This window comes from Carcharhinus amblyrhynchos, chromosome 20 (assembly GCF_965287045.1).
Source record: "Carcharhinus amblyrhynchos chromosome 20, sCarAmb.v2.hapA, whole genome shotgun sequence".
NCBI classification, from domain to species: Eukaryota; Metazoa; Chordata; class Chondrichthyes; order Carcharhiniformes; family Carcharhinidae; genus Carcharhinus; species Carcharhinus amblyrhynchos.
The window spans coordinates 37,136,602-37,153,950 of record NC_137343.1 but is presented as its reverse complement, the minus strand read 5'-3'; the positions used below and the strand labels follow the sequence as shown (position 1 = coordinate 37,153,950).

At 39.6% G+C, this 17,349-nt stretch overlaps 1 protein-coding gene across 3 annotated transcripts in view; it reads left to right on the top strand.

Moving 5' to 3' along the window:
* The window catches only part of taok3a (TAO kinase 3a), a 136,360-nt gene extending 119,949 nt beyond the window's left edge, over nt 1-16,411 (top strand). For all 3 annotated transcript variants that reach the window (XM_080208421.1, XM_080208422.1, XM_080208420.1), the window contains 3 exons: nt 8,366-8,578; nt 12,437-12,619; nt 15,307-16,411. In XM_080208421.1, coding sequence (XP_080064547.1) covers nt 8,366-8,578; nt 12,437-12,619; nt 15,307-15,468 — 558 coding nt within the window. In that variant the 3' untranslated portion in view covers nt 15,469-16,411. The remainder of the gene's footprint in view (nt 1-8,365; nt 8,579-12,436; nt 12,620-15,306) is intronic.
* Nucleotides 16,412-17,349: the final 938 nt, after the last annotated feature.

Here is a 17,349-nt window from a genome sequence, read left to right as displayed (position 1 = left end):
TTTGTGTGACTAGAATATGATCGTGTAGGTGTGGGAGCTTTTTTCAGAGGCTAAGTATAAAACTGGCTTTCACTTAATTACAGCTCAGCTAGTACATAGACTCATGGAGACAGTATTCTGATTAAAAACATTTATTTTTCAGGCCTGGTCAATGTATGAAGGAGAGCGATTTGGATAGTTCCAAATCTCAATGAAATTGCATTACTCCCAGTATTACAATTATACAGTTTTCGGAAGTAATTTGTCCGCCCTTCTGCTCACCTCAGCTGGCATGAGCCAATCATTGTTAGTATGGATTATTTATCTTGGCCAATTACATTTACCCTCTGGGACTATGTGAGTTTGTGAACTTCGGAAGTCTTTCTCAGAGGCACCTGATACTTTCTCATCAGGTGGAATGTACATTCTATTCGTGAACTGTCTGGGACCTCAAGCACTGTCCATACTGATGAGAGTTGCTTTTCCCCTCACTCAGTAGCTGCATTGTCCTCTTCTGAGGAATGTGGTTCTTTTTACTTGACTACACCTCAACATGCCTTAATCATTGTACCATTGACCGGGTATATGCTTTTAATACAGAATATAATGTTTTCAAAAGTACATGTTTAAGTTCTTTAACAGTGGTTATATGTGTCACTATGCAAACAGTACCTTTATAAAATATATTCCAGGCACTTTGTGACTTCTCCATACTGTATTCAGTCTGTTTGTCTTTTAGTCCCAAGTTATTCTAAACTCCCTCTTACAGTAGGCAACAAAAAACGTATACAAACTCATTTCTGGAGTCCTCTTGTGCATGCCAAAGCTCATAAGAGGGTGAAAAATAGTTAGAAAGGGTAATGATAAAATAGCTTTCTTGTGAAGATCACATTTATGCAAGATCAGTGATAATGTGCTCCGTTTTAAACTTACGCAAATTTGCCATGAAAAAAATCATATGTAATTGTGTATGGGTTTGAATTAGATTTTATATCAGATAACCTTGAGGATTTTGAAAATATATAGCAGCGAGGTACTTAAAAGATAGGGATTTTAAAACTGAGTTTTTTGGTTCATGATTCATATCCAAAACTCCAAAAAGAGAGGATGGAGGAAAGTAAGTGGGATACTTCCTATCATGAAAAATCATTAAACACCAGTGAGACTTTGCAGACCTGGACACAAGCAGAGTATGTATATTTAAAAAGGATACCAATCTGACCTAGGTGTTTGCAAACCCATGAAACAAAACATGAATTACATTAAAAATGTTGTACTCCATTCTCGGGAGTAGTAGGATTGGGAAGTATCAGTGTGACAACCTAATGAGAAGCAGTCTGGATTGGTTTGAGAGGGAAATGCTGAACAAACCAACTGAACTACTTTGGCATACAGTTTGCTGTCCAGTACGGATGGTGCTTTCAGTGGTGGGCTCTCCTGCCTCATTGGTGACATGAGGTGTACATTGCTGCATAGAGCAGTGGCCTTTAAAGCCTTAAGGGTCACTTTTATAGATATCCAGGCCACATGCACTTCTGAAACCAGGAGGAGACAGTTATAACTACTTGGAATCTCTCCCAACTGCTTGTCTGCATGCACTGGTGACCCCATAGAGGGATCCCATGATGCCAATCAGTGCATTTGAGGTCCTTGTGTAACCAGTGAGCACTGCAGGGCATTAACCTATGCCATTGTAATTTAGTTTCACATTTCAGTTGAAATGGATCCTTTATGAGAATGTTTTACTCGTGGTGCCTTTTTCCAGAGGGGGAGTGTTGGTGATGTGTTAAATGACCCCAGTGTAAAAAAAAAAGCAGACAAGATTTCACTTACTTTAACAATCAAATCAAAATCAACATTAATTGAACACTAATAATAAAATTGTATTGAATGGAAACTATAAATTACATTTTAAATTGCTGATACAACAAAGATAGATCTCATGAATTTAGTGGCAGTCTTGTTTCACCTATGCGCAAAGTCTTCCAAAACTCTGTCTTCCTATGGTAAAGTTAGAATTCCAATCCCCATGCCAGTCTTAACTACTTGATTCTCCTCCAGCAGTCACTCCGAACCAACCTGAGTTCCATGGGCATGGTTTTCATCAAAATGACTGGCTCTGGTTAATTGGCCCCTTCAGGATGACTGAAAGAGCAACGTTACTTTTCTTATCCCCATTGTTAACTCCAGCCTTCAGGTTTCTGTCTTTTCAACTGTGCAGCAAGCACCCTCACCTCAACCTGCCTATACTCTTCTGCTTCTGAAATCAGCTTCTGTTTCCTCAACTTGAGATCATAGTCTGTGTTTCCAGTAACCTAAAGTCACCTAAACCGTTTTTCCCAGAAATGTGATGCTTTGGTTTAGCTTTCAAATTTGGACTGTCTCAAATACGAACTTACAGATGTTGGTGAGATCACATCTGGAATATTGTGTTCAGTGCTGGTCACCTCACTATAAGAAGGATGTGGAAGCATTGGAGAGAGTGCAGAGGAGATTTACTCGGATGCTGCCTGGTTTGGAGGGTAGGTCTTATGAGGAAAGGTTGAGGGAGCTCAGGCTTTTCTCTTTGGAGTAGAGGAGGATGAGAGGTGAATTAATAGAGGTTTATAAGATGATGAGAGGGATTGATAGAGTGGATGTGCAGAGACTATTTCCTTGGGTGGATTATAGCTGTTACTAGGGGGCATAAATATAAGGTTCATGTTGGGAGATATAGGAGGGATGTCCGAGGTAGATTCTTTACTGAGGGAGTGGTTGGGGTGTGGAATAGACTGCCTGCTGTGATTGTGGGTCGGACACTTTAGGAACTTTCAAGCGGTTATTGGATAGGCACATGGAGCACACCAGAATGATAGGGAGGGGATAGCTTGATCTTGGGATTGGACATAGCTCGGCACAACATTGAGGGCTGAAGGGCCTGTACTGTGCTGTTATGTTCTATGTTCTTTGAAACTTGTATGCAACTGGAATCTCTGCAGACATCAGCTCTCTCAACTGGCCCCACAAACTCAATTTCATTGCATTTGTTAGGTGACACTGAAACCAGAACCATGTAACTGATGAATATCAAACAGTCATGAGTTTTTTTTTTGAAGGTATTACAAATAAAATTGATGGTGAAGCTCTCCTTGATTAGTATATTTGGACCTTCTGAAATATACTAACCATGGAGAGCTCTCTCACCCCAGGAATCAATCTTTGCTGCAACCTGCACAAAGGCCAATATAGCCTGCCTTGGCTGAGGCGAGCACAAGACAAAAATATACAGCATGGTCTTATCCAAAGCCCTATTTAATTGCAGAATTCTTGCGTATCTTATACTCGACGCCTTTGCATTGAAGATTAATGTACCTTCTCAACTGCTTTTGCGTCTACATGTGAACTTTCTGATTCATGTACAAGAATACTAACATTCTAACATTTACAAGTTTCTAGCTTTTTTTAAAAAGCCTTCCCATTCTTCCCACAAAAATGGTAACTCTCCCACTTCTCATTATTCTTCATCAGTCACGTTATTGCCGAGTCACATAACCAGTCTATATACTGATGTAGCCACTTCACATCCTTATCACATCTTACTGTCCTAATTGGCTTTGTATTGCCAGCAAACATATATACGTTGCACTCTGGCCCCTCGTCTAAGTTATAATTAGTAACTAGCAAATGGCTGAGACCCAAGCAATGATATTTGTTGCACTGCACTATTAGCATTCTTCTCCAGGGTAATTGGGCATGGGCAATAAATGCTGGCCTAGTCAACGACACCCATATCCCATAACTGAAAAAATCCTGCCACCCTAAAACTCTGTTTCCTGTTGATTAACCATCCTCAATAAATGTTTATATGGTACCAAGTCCCATAAGCTCTAATCTTATATAAAAATCTTGGCACAATTAAATATCTTCTGAAAATCCAAATATACACATTCATTGGTTCTGTTTTATCTACCATGCTAGTTACAATCTCAAGAATCTCTAATAGATTTTTCCCTCCCAAAATTTTTTTAGTTCTGATCGTATTCTGATTCTCCAACTGCCCTGTTATCACTTCCTTAATAGGTACAGATGTTTTTCTAACTATTGATGCCTGGCTAATTGGTCTATTGTTCCATGTTTTCTCTCTTCTTTCTTAGTTGTATTCAATTCAGAGGCCCATTTTAGAATCTAGGGAATTCTGGAAGATTAAGACCAATGCATTCCCTTTTAAAATCCAGAATGAGGCATCAGGTTTTAAACATGTTTCCATCTTTTAAAATCATCCTGGATGAATAGCTAGAGGTATATGAAAAGAGCTAGACTTGAATGCAAAACTGGTAACATGAAAAGGTGTGTAAGGGTAAGCTGAGTGTCTGAATTTTGAGGCCAGGTTGTAATTTCTGATGGGCAAGTGATGAAGTTGTAGTTTACAGTGGGTTGGAGATGTCCTTTAGAGATGAATTAATTGACTGTGACCACCTGTGTACTGAATGCAACATTGCTGGCAGGTCCTTGGGACCAGAGTCAGAATTGACCTCCTGGCCACACTCATCCTGAGAAGGGAATTCTTGAGAATCATTTGGACCCCTGTAGAAGGGGAGTACGGTAGGATGAGAGAAGAATTGGCGAATGTTGACTGGGGTAGCGCGTTGGAAGGTAGGTCTGCTGAGGAGCAGTGGAGGATCTTTAAGGAGATCTTTCTTGGTGCTCAGCAGAAATTTATTCCGATGGCTAAAAAGGACCGTAGGAGGAGAGGTAATAAGCCGTGGATAACGAAGGAGGTGAAGGGAAGTGTTAAATTAAAAGCGGAGGCGTTTAGAGTAGCTAAGAGTAGTGGGCGAGAAGAGGATTGGGAGAGGTTTAAATGTCAACAAAGATTGACAAAGAAGTTGATAAAGAAGGGTAGGAGAAACTGTGAAGCTGGGCTAGCGCTTAATATAAAAAAGGATAGCAAGAGTTTTTATAAATATATAAAAAGGAAGAGGCTGGCTAGGGTGAACGTTGGACCCTTAGAGGATGAAAGGGGGGACTTAGTGGTAGGGGATGGGGAAATGGCTGAGGTCTTGAATAACTTTTTTGTTTCGGTCTTCACGGAGGAGGACGTGAATAATTTGCCGGGTGTTAGCGATGGAAAGGTGGTAGGACTGGAGGGTCTCGATGACATTATTGTTACTAGAGAGGCGGTGCTCGACAGACTGGAGGGACTGATTGTGGACAAGTCCCCAGGACCGGATGGAATGCATCCAAGGATTCTGAAAAAAATGGCGGAGGTGATAGTGGATGCCTTGGTGGTTATTTTCCAGACGTCGCTGGATTCTGGGGAAGTGCCGGAAGATTGGAAAACAGCTAATGTTACGCCGTTGTTTAAGAAGGGTGGCAGGCAAAAGGCAGGGAATTATAGGCCGGTTAGTTTAACGTCTGCTGTAGGTAAAATGTTAGAATCTGTCATCAAGGAGGAAATAGCGAAACATCTTGAGGGGAATTGCTTGATAGAGCAGACGCAGCAGGTTTCGTTAAGGGGAAGTCATGTCTGACGAATTTATTGGAGTTCTATGAGGATGTGTCTAGGGCGGTGGATAGAGGAGAGCCGGTGGATGTGGTCTTTCTTGATTTTCAGAAGGCGTTTGACAGGGTACCTCACAAAAGGTTATTGCAGAAGGTAAGGGGGCATGGAGTTGGGGGTAGGGTGTTAGCTTGGATAGAGGATTGGTTGTCAAATAGGAGGCAGAGAGTGGGGGTCAATGGGTGCTATTCGGATTGGTGGTTGGTGACTAGTGGAGTGCCCCAGGGGTCGGTGCTGGGGCCTCAGCTTTTTACCATTTATATAGATGATCTGGAGGAGGGAGCCGAGTGTAGGGTGTCGAAATTTGCTGATGACACCAAGATTGGTGGAACGGCAAATTGCGCGGAGGGTGTGGAGAGTCTGCAGAAGGATCTGGGTAGGTTGGGCGAATGGGCCAGGAACTGGCAAATGGAATTTAATGTTGGCAAGTGCAAGGTGGTCCACTTTGGTAGGAATAATGGTAGGAAGGACTATTACTTACATGGCGAAAAACTGCAGCAGGCGACGGTGCAGGGGGACCTTGGGGTCCTTGTGCATGAGTTGCAAAAACGCAGCCTGCAGGTGCAGCAGGTGGTCAGGAAGGCGAATGGGATGCTGGCCTTCATCGCGAGGGGGATTGAATATAAAAGTAGGGAGGTCTTGCTGCGGCTGTATAGGGCATTGGTGAGGCCGCAGCTGGAGTACTGTGTGCAGTTTTGGTCGCCGCACTTACGCAAGGATATTTTGGCCTTGGAGGGAGTGCAGAGGAGGTTTACTAGGCTGATACCGGAGTTGAGGGGGTTGAACTATGAGGAGAGGCTGAATAAACTAGGCTTGTACTCGTTAGAGTTTAGAAGAATGAGGGGAGATCTCATTGAGACATAAGATGATGAATGGGATGGATAGGATAGAGGTGGAGAGACTCTTCCCGCTCAGAAAGGACAGTAGGACTAGGGGGCACAGCCTCAAGATAAAGGGGGGCAGTTTAGAATGGAGTTGAGGAGGAACTTCACTCAAAGGGTGATGAATCTCTGGAATTCTCTGCCCGTTGAAGTGGTGGAGGCTGCCTCGCTAAATATTTTTAAGACGCGGGTTGATGGGTTTTTGATAAGCGAGGGGATTAAGGGTTATGGGGAGAGGGCGGGAATGTGGAACTGAGCCACGACAGATCAGCCATGATCTTATTGAATGGCGGGGCAGGCTCGAAGGGCTAGATGGCCTACTCTTGCTCCTATTTCGTATGTTCTAGAAGCATGGCTTCTCTCCTCCTTTTCACCACCTGTACTAATGCCTCCACTGCCATGTTGGAAAACCTGGAATATCCTTCTCTACTGGTTACTCTCTTTTTTTTGTTTTTCATGGTCATTTCCTCCCCAGCCAGTCAACTAGCAGCAGCTTCTGTATAATGAGTTCATTCCTTTTTAAGAGCAGACTTTCTTTAAGATGTGCAAGCTAACCAAAGCACAGGCTATGCATCCAATTTCCTCGCCCCCTGATGAGCATGCAGCCATCCAGCAGCAGCTTCTACATTGCACACTGATATTATGGAAATTGAGCAGTACGAAGTTTGCCTGGCTGTTTCAATTGGATTGAATACAGGATAATGAGGAATTGCCATCTCTGTGCCTGAAAAAAGGAAGAAGTGCACAGCCGCCCCCCCCCACCTCTCAATTTTAACTTTATAACAAAGGAATCAGAGATAAACATTTCATTTTCCTGGTTCCTTGCTGTATCTGCATGTTAATTTTGTTTCCTGTAAAAGAACACCCAGATTCCTCTGAATACCAGCATTTTCCAGTGTGTCACCATTCCCTTCTATTTTTCTTTAGCATTCATTTCACATTTTCTACATTATATTCCATATGCCATTTTCTTGGGCACTCTAGCCTAAATCCTTTTGCAACCTCCATGCATCCTCCTCGCTGCCAAATTAGTCACCTAACATTATATCATCAGCCAACTTGGATGTGTTACACCCAATCCCCTCAACTAAGTCATTGATAGAGATTGTAAATAGCTGAGGCCATAGCATTAATTCTTGCACTAGCTAGAGCCAGGCTAACTTGAAAATTATTTGTTTATTCCTACTTTCTTTCCTGGCTATTAATCTATTTCAGTGCATGTTAATATATTACACACAATCCAATGAAGCATAATTCTCTTTATCATGTGGTACCTTGACAAATACTTTCTGAAAATCCAAGTAAACTATCTCCACTAGTTGTTCCTCTATCTTGCTGGTTACACCTTCAGAAATAATAGAATTGGCTAAGATTATTTCCCTTTGATAAAACTGTGACTCTATCTAATAATTGTGATTTTCCAAGTGTCCCATTACTATGTCCTTAATAATGTTTTGTAGTATTTTCCCTACTACTGCTGTCAGGTGAACTAACAGATTTCATTTTTTTGCTCCCTTCTGTCTTGAACATTGGGATTACAATTACTGCTCTTCAAACGGTGGGGAACATAAAGTTCACTGGGATAATTATTTGTTAACTTTAGTTACCTCTCAGCCGTGTCTCATAAATGGTTACTCAATCAAACCTGTTATCTCTTTGTGCCATTAATTCATATATCTTGTGACAAATGCTTTATTCATTCATTTATATAATTTTTAACTGCATATTATTTTCTCTGATGTGGCCTTAGAGGTTTAATGATCGATTACTGTTGTTAATTTCTCCTGATTAGATGTGAATCTTTTGATCATTTGGTTTTTCAAACTTTTTTTTGGATGTAGTTGTAATATCAGCTTTTATTTAAGTATATTGTAATTATGTAACCTAAGTATTCCTTCAAAACAAAGAGCCAATGTACAGGTTCCTAGAGACCGTGACATTGATCTTGTTTTATGCTTCTGTGCAGGCTATGGAGCTACAGATAAAGAAGCAGTTCCAAGACACGTGTAAAGTCCAAACAAAACAGTACAAAGCACTGAGGAACCACCAGCTGGAGGTAACTCCAAAAAGTGACCACAAGATGGTTCTAAAAGCACTTAAAGAGGAACAGACAAGGAAACTGGCCATCCTGGCAGAGCAGTATGAACAAAGTATCAATGAGATGATGGCCTCACAGGCGGTATGTAATCTATTTTAAAAGCCCTTGATATCTTAAAAAAAAAACTTAACGGATAATTTTCTGTGATCTTTGTCCTTAATCTGTGCCGTTTCGTAGAATCATAAAATCTATAGCATGGAGACAGGCCCTTTGGCCCAAACTGGTTCATGCTGACCAAATAGCCTTTCTAAGCTAACCCTATTTGCCTGCATATGGCCCTTATCCCTCTAAACCTTTCCTATCTATGCATCTGTCCAAATGCCTTCTAAATGTTGTCAATGTTCCTGCCTCAACCACTTCCTCCGGCAGGTCATTCCATATACGTACCATCCTCTGTGTAAAAGATAAAGATGCTCCCAGGGCCCATTAATTCTTTCCCGTCTTAAGCCTATGCCCTCTAGTTCTCGATTCCCCAAGCTCGGGAAAAAGACTGAGTGCATTCACCTATCCATGCCTGTCATAATCTTATACATCTCTAGATCACCCTTCCATCCCCTACGCTCAAAAGAAAAAAGTCCCAGCCTGCCCAATCTCTCCCTATAAATCAGTCCTTGTAAATTGTTGCATTCTTGTAAATCTCTACAGAGCTCTCCAATTTAATATCATCTTTCCTTTGGCAAGGCAACCAAAATTGAACACACTACTCCAGATACGGTCTCATCAACACCCTGTACAACTGCAACAGAACTTCCCAACTCCTACACTCAGTGCCCTAACTGATGAAGGCCAGCATGCCAAAAGCCACCTTCACTGCCCTATCTTCCTGTGACTTCACCTTTAGAGAACCATGTCCTGAATTCCAAGGTCCCTCTGGTCCATGATACTCCCTATCAATCACTGTGAAAGTCCTACCTTGATTTGACTTTCCAAAATGCAACACTCTGCACTTTTCTGTATTGAACTCCATTTGCCATTTCTTGGTTCGCTTTCCCAGCTGATCAAGATCCTGCTGCAATTTTTGATAACCTTCACTGTCTGCAATACCATCCATTATAGTGTCATCATGTCTTGTACATTCTCATCCAAATCATTGATATAGATAACAAAACAGCAATGTCCAGCACTGACCCCTGAGGCACACCACTCGTCACAGGCTTCCAGTCCAATAGGCATCCTTCCATCATTACACATTGCTTCCTACCGTCAAGCCAATTCTGGTCACTTCATCAACCTTCCTGGTCATTTCAAAGAACTCTAACAAATTTGTACGGCATAATTTCCCATGCACAAATCCTGTCTTTACAAATGCCTATGTATTTTATCCCTCAGAATTCCCTCAAGTAATTTACCCACCACAGGTGTTTTAGGCTTACAGGCTTTTAGTTGGACTTATTGCATGTTCTTAATTAGTTATGAAGGATATTAAATGTTCAATCCTCAATCTAAAAGAGAAAACGCTAGAAAATCTCAGCAGGTCTGGCAACATCTGTAAGGAGAAAAAAGAGCTTTGTCAAAGCCTTTGGCTTTGTCAAATGATCTTTTGTCAAAGCCAAAAGGAATAGAAAGTGGGAGATACTTATGCTGCAGGGTGAGGGAATGAAAGATGAGTCAAAGTCATAGAAACCAGGGGAAGAGACAGCTAATAGCAGTGCGCAGAGGATAAAGGGTGTGAATGGCTGATGAGTGGGAGATTCCTCACTTGACTGCAGCCATTGCTCAGGTTATGGAGACACTTAATCAGTTAGACTGATTTTTAAACTCCCCCGCAATTTGACTTTTTTTGTGTGATGGTTCTTATCAAAATATCATAAACATATTTCCTGAAGGCACCTGCTGAATGGTGAACATATTTCCTGAGATCATTCTGCCAGATGGTCAGTGCTTTGCACCTTTTAATCTAGACTATTGCATGCTTTGGTCTCGACAAACTCATTCAGAGCTTATGTTATTTCCATAACTAGAACAATGGCCTGCATTAAAGTGAGGTATCTCTCAAACTGATTGGCATGTAAAAGTTCATCCCCCTTTTCACCATGTGAATGCTGTTTGTTTGCTTACTGGAGCCATTTGTGACAATAGCCTCCTCAGTTTCTTAATTGAGTTATCTGATGGCAGCTATCTTATGCCTCTTGTCATAATGTTCCAATATCCTTTCAGAGTATCAGTTCTGCTTTGATGTTGGGATTTTTGAAATTAACTCCTTACAGAATGGTATACCTTTATGCATTTTCATTTTGAGGGAGCTCTGGCCTTTTTATTTGCAATACTTGTGTGCATGGGTTTTAATATTTCATGAAGTCTAGTTGGAGGGGATTCTGACCCTACAATCCCTTTCTGTATCATGGTGTTAGTCTTGACTCAATAGTAGCAGTCAGGCCATTTCTGTCCTAAATGTGTCCATTGGTGCCTTTGCTCTGTCATTGAGTTGGCCCTGTTGAAACTGTGAAACCTTTAAGAGTGCTTATGTCCTACTAGTGTCCTTAACACTATCATTAACAATTCCTATGTCTTTTGCCCAAAACATCTTGTCCAATCTCCCCTGCTTCCACCTATCCTTGACCATATATTCCCCCACCACCTCTTCAGCACTATAAAATCCATCACATTTCTCCCACTCTTTAGCCCTGAGGAGGTCCTATGGACTCAGTGTTAACTTTGTTTTTCTGTCCATAGCTGTTGCCAGACCAGCTGAGTTTTTTGAGCATGTTCTGTTTTTATATTGGATTTCTAGCATTCACAATATTTACTTACATTTGCTTACATTTTGATTTAGTTTACTTATAGATTCATATGACTGCCATTGGATCCCTTTAAGTTCTAAGTGCAGACTTGAAATTCTTCCAAAAAGCATGGAAAAATGTCCATCACAAATATACTTTCACTTGATTTATAAGATTTTGTAGGACTGCTACAAAATTACTGGGATCTAGAATTTTATGAATTTGGATATGATCATTGTTAGTCCTGTATGAGTTTGCTGTTCTCAAGAATATTTTCTAAATTGAATGTAATAGGGACAGAGGTAAACTATTTAGCCTGTCAATCCTGTTCTATCATTCAGTGAGATCATGTGACCTAACTCCACCTTTGCCCACTATCCCTTATTATGGGTGAACAAAAATCAATCTCTGATTTTATAATTGATTTAGCATCAGTTGCCATTTGTGGAGGAGTTTTCCAAACTTCTAACAACCATTTGTGTCTGGAGGTGTTTTCTAAATTTCACTCCTGGAATTAATAAACCTTCTCTTTTAAGCTAAAATAGCTAGATATTTTGGGATATATGTCCTTTGCTCATATTCTAACAGCCATTAGGATTTATTTTTAATTGTTCTGGCAGTTGCACTTAGTAACATTTTGTTTGATTAAATATTTATTAGAATAATGAACCATTCACATTTGTGAAATTACATAAAACATGATCCTTGTACTGTGTTTGTAAAAGTCAGCGTGTTGAAGGATGTTTTAATATAGACGAGAACAGTAAGGTGCTGCAAAGTATACCAGTGATCAGTCTGATTTATTGAGGGGGACCTGCCATTGCGCCTTTTCTAAACAAAAGTTAACTTTTATGTTTATATAATGTTTGCTTAATGACAATTAAATGGGGGACATTTATTTTTGTGCCTGTGCTCCCATTTTGGCTTCCTCAGCCATAACCTATGTTAATTTGGTGAACTTTAGTTATTTCATGCAGTCTACCTTCATAAAGAAGTGTTTAAATTGCACCCTATCCCTTAATACTTTGGGTTAACAAAAATTACATTCCCTATTACATTCAAAAAATTCTTAAGAACAGCAAACTCATACATGACTAACAATGTTATTACAAAGTTCTAATCCACTGTTCTTTTGTCTGAGGTAATGATCAAATTGATCACATTCCAGAAATTTCTAGACGAGTGCATTGGTATTGACAATATTTTTAAAACATTTTAGCTGCGGCTAGATGAAGCTCAGGAAGCAGAGTGCCAAGCGCTGAAACATCAGCTTCAGCAAGAAATGGAGCTACTTAATGCCTATCAGAGTAAAATTAAGATGCAGACTGAAGCACAGCATGAGCGGGAGTTTCAGAAATTGGAGCAGCTGGTGTCACTGCGCAGAGCGCGCCTTGAACAAAAGGTCAGTGCAAATCAAAACTATACATATCCTTGCCTATAGTAGTTCATGCGTTCTCTCAACTTTTTTGTAAGTGTAGCAAGCTAAGTGTGATGTGAAAATTTTTCCTTAAAATTTATAATAATTTAAAAATGGAAATAGTTTTTTTAACATTAAGATCATCAGTGTTCTCAATTGGTAGAAACCTAGCACAGTGGTTTGAATGCAATGCTTTTTGATGCTGTTTGTGATGTTGGAATATTGACATGGTGCATGGTGGAGGTCTGGGAATGGCTTCTCCTCTGTGATCCTTATCTCTTGATAAATGAGTTAACACATTTAATCATGCTTTTTTGTAAAGGTGATAAATGCTATGAGCTTCCCATCCTAAATGGAGGCGTTATTTGGCTCCAGATTATGCTCTCTCGACTGATTTTTGATCCATCGATAGATGGTGTGTCATAATTAAGTCTGAAACTGGAACATTTCATTTTCAATATCTTACTATCCTCTCAAGTTAGTTGAAGTGAAATCAGCTAAAGTTGTTTCAGCCAAACTTCTACTGGAAACAAATGCATGTTTTGAGTTTCAAATCACATTAATAGTACATTCAAAGGAATTGGGAGATTTACTTTGAATTTAACTTGCCCTTTAAAGCTAAGACTGAACAAAAGAAAAATGTTGTTAAATATTGTCAATCTCTGTAGTATCTGTATTTAGAGATTAGATGCTGTTGATTGCAACTAGTCAAGTATGCAATATTTTCTTTTGCGAATCATTTGGACCACACAAGTAACTGAATTCCTACAAAATTTTTCTTGAGTTAAGTGTATTACAGGAAGACGTGTTTTGCAGCATAATTGAAAAACTGCATAGCGTCAATTGACTTCAAAATTGTATTGAAGCAAATTCTGGTTAGTAATTCTTAATGCAATTTTAGACTGAAATGCCGTAGCTTGTTTTCATTATCATAGATGTCAGCATATCTGTATCTATAGATAGATATATAAAAACCTTTGTAGCCTCACGATCTATCTAGAAACAGCAATGTATACACTGAATATAAAAGTGAGCAATGGATGTGGGTTGTCACCATCTTTGTCATTCATCCTGCAGGGTTTGCTCTGTGTAGGCGTCTTTGCAACCCTGTCTGTATTGCCTTGTAATCCATTATAAGGTACTAGTGACAAAATCATCCGTTTGTAGGGTTGAAAAACTGATATCAACTTCTAATGTGGGCATAGTATGTTGTGGCAGAAAAAGGGGTTGACTCAGACACCAAGTAAATGCAAAAGCTTGATTTTGGGGACTTGGACATAATGGGGTTATCTTGCATGCTAGATTGATGGCGATCTATGGTCATTTGTTTTTGTCAATCATGTACAAGAACTCATTTGTAAAGAATCTGTCTGCAATATCTCAACTTTTCATGAGTTTTGAAGTGCAGGGCTATTATATAGGCAAATTATTAGCTAATTTATGCTCAAGATCCCATCAACACCAGCTGAATCCTAATTAAAAATGATCATAATTAGTCAACAAGTTCAGCAAATATATCAGAGAAATAGCGGGGAAATATTATATTGAAAGAAGATTTCTTGGTTACTGTGACGCCCCCCCTTTTTCAAGAAGTGCAAAGATTGGGAACTTAGAATTGTTTCCAATGCATCACTGGAAGGCAACTTCGTCAAATATATAGTGAAATTACAGCAGAGCCACAGCAGCCAGGAACATCCTGTCTTATATATGGATGCCGTGATGTGGAGATGCCAGCATTGGATTGGGGTAAGCACAGTAAGAGGTCTCTCAACACCAGGTTAAAGTCCAACTGGTTTATAGCAGCACTAGTTTTTGGAGTCTCAGGCTCCTTTACCAGCTGAGTAGGAGTTCTGTTCACAGATAGGGGATACATAGTTAGAAACTCCTTTTACAAGAAAATGATTGGAATGCGAGTCTTTACAGGTAATCAAGTCTTAATGTTACAGACAGTGTGAGTGGAGAGAGGGCCAAGTACAGGTTAAAGAGGTGTGTATTGTCTCCAGCCAGGAGTTAGTGAGATTTTGCAAGCCCTGGCAAGTCGTGACAGCCAAGTTCTGCACACGAGGACGGCCTCAACCAAGATCTTGGGTTCATGTCGCATTATCTATAACCCCCACAACTTGCCTGGGCTTGCAAAATCTCACTAACTGTTCTGACTGTAGACAATACACATCTCTTTAACCTGAACTTGGCCCCCTCTCCACTCACATTTTCTGTACTTTTAAGACTTAATTACCTGTAAAGACTCGCATTTCAACCATTATCTTGTAAATTGAGTTTGTGTCTTTATATGCCCTGTTTGAACTGAAATCCCACTCAACTGATAAAGAAGCCTGAGATTCCAAAAGCTAGTGCTGTCAATTAAACCAGTTGGACTTAAACCTGGTGTTGTGAGACTTCTTATTGTGTATGGATGTCAGCTAAGAAGATCTGGCCTGGATGTGATTTTTACTTTTCCCTGTAGCTTGCCAACATTCATTGGATTTACATGTGAATGATTACTTACATGATATACCAGATGGTTTCCTGGAGCACCATAGGAAGAGGAAGGTGACTTGAGGAAGAAAAGTTCATTCAATTTGGATTCTGAACATGCTTATGGGTACCACACATTGGAGCACAAAAAAATGTTGCTTGAAAATTTTTAAAAATAATTTATTTCTTCCTTCCAGATTGAAGAAGAACTAGCTGCACTTCAGAAGGAACGCACAGAAAGAATACGAAATTTACTGGAAAGGCAAGGACGAGAAATCGAAAGCTTTGACATGGAAAGCCTCAGTCTTGGGTTTGGAAATTTGGTTACATTGGACTATCCCAAGGAAGACTATAGATGAAAAACATTGCCATAATCTTGCCCAGGTATTCTAATCATGGGCTCACTTACTGAGGGCAGACATCACCTCTGGACTAGTGCCTGTACAGTCCTTAAATTCCTTATAATCAGGGCCCCATTGTTAATGTTAACAAGAACGCTGACCATTTGTTGGTCACCTTTTAAAATGACACAGTATTGATATATGTGCAATCATACTTTTTGTGAAATTGGAAAGCAGGATGTACATCGCTTATATGATCATGCATTACAAATAATTTGTAAATCTGTGCAGAAAGACAAATGTTATATCTGCAGCCTTATCTTACTCGCTGCTAGCTTTCTTTTGGTATTTATTCATCAGGAAATTTTATTAAGATTGAATAATTTGATACAAAAGAATTTGATGTACATGTCGATCATACAAAGTGCTTCTGGGAAATAGAGTTTTAAAAAGAAACGCTGGCAAGGATATCCTGGCCTAGTGTTAATCATACATATATATATATATATATATATAAATATATATATATATAAAACCATTTTCTGCTGTGGCAGATGATGTGCATACTGTATGTGAATCCTGGGACCCAAGTAGCACAATAGGGTCAAGGCACTATCACATATATTGTATAGATGGAATTCAGGAGAGCTTTTACTTATTTTCATAAAGTATTTTAATGGTTCCTCAAATTAATTTTTTAATGATTTTTTGTTCAGGAAATGGAGGTAAATCTGGCTGTCAGTGGGATCTTCTAATAGAATTTTCCATCTAGACCATAAATGTTGCTTACTCATAACTACAAGCTGTGTATTTTCTTACGAAACAAACCAGTAAGATGCTTTACTATTGCATGCACTCCAATTTTTTTCAGGTAAAATAGCATGACTGTCAAGGCAAAAGTAAGCTTTTAATCATATTTGTAAATAAAAGTGCTCACCACGCTGTGTTGAGAGTTATTTTAGCAGATTGTATCTTGAAATCTGCCTTCATTTTTCCTTTCAGATATAGTTCAATAGAAATGTTGAATGGGAATCCTGTATGGCTTAATATGATTGTTGTCTAAGTACTTGTGATGACTGGTTAATTTTGCATGAGCGTATTGGCGTTATTCAGAGTTGGGTAATTTTGCAGTGCTCTATATCTCAAAGATTGGATGTTTCATTCATAATCAAAGCCAACCTAGACTAACGGGAGTGAAGTTTACATTATTTGTTTTTCTTGAAGCACCGTGCCCCCACTTTGTGGGGGCACATGTTCTCTGGACCAAAGGGAAGACTCATGTTTTAAGAACTTATGGATCCCAATATTGAGACACAAGTTTATGGTTCGCTCTTCAAAATTAACCTTTTTCAGACACCATTCCAATTATGCACCTCAGTTAGTTATATTTTAAAAGGCCCCATCTAGTGCAATATGATTAAAATATAATTGTGGCTTATTTGAAAAGCATTTTGATGGCCTTCCCTAAAATAAACCTGCTTAACTTCTGCAGTTTTAATGGGTGTGACTTGGTCTCAATCTAGTTTCTACTTGATGTAGAGAATTCTTCAGAACTTGCAAGTTTCACTTGATAGCTTAATGGGATGATGTTACCTCGGACATGGTGACAGATGAGGAAACTCTATCAAAATTAATAAGGAGGAAGTCTTCAGTAGACTGTACTGAAAGTTGAGAAGACACCAAAGCCAAATGAGATGCATCCAAATATATTGAAGGAAGTGAGAATGAAAATTGCAGGGGCACCTGCCACTATCTTCCAATCTTCTCGAGAGTCAGTGAAGACACCAATGAACTGGAGAATTGCTCTTGTTCAAAAAAGGTTCTAAAGATAGGCGCAGCAATTACAGGCCAGTGGTCGGCATGCTTTGAGAAACAATTATTCCAGATAGAATTAGTATT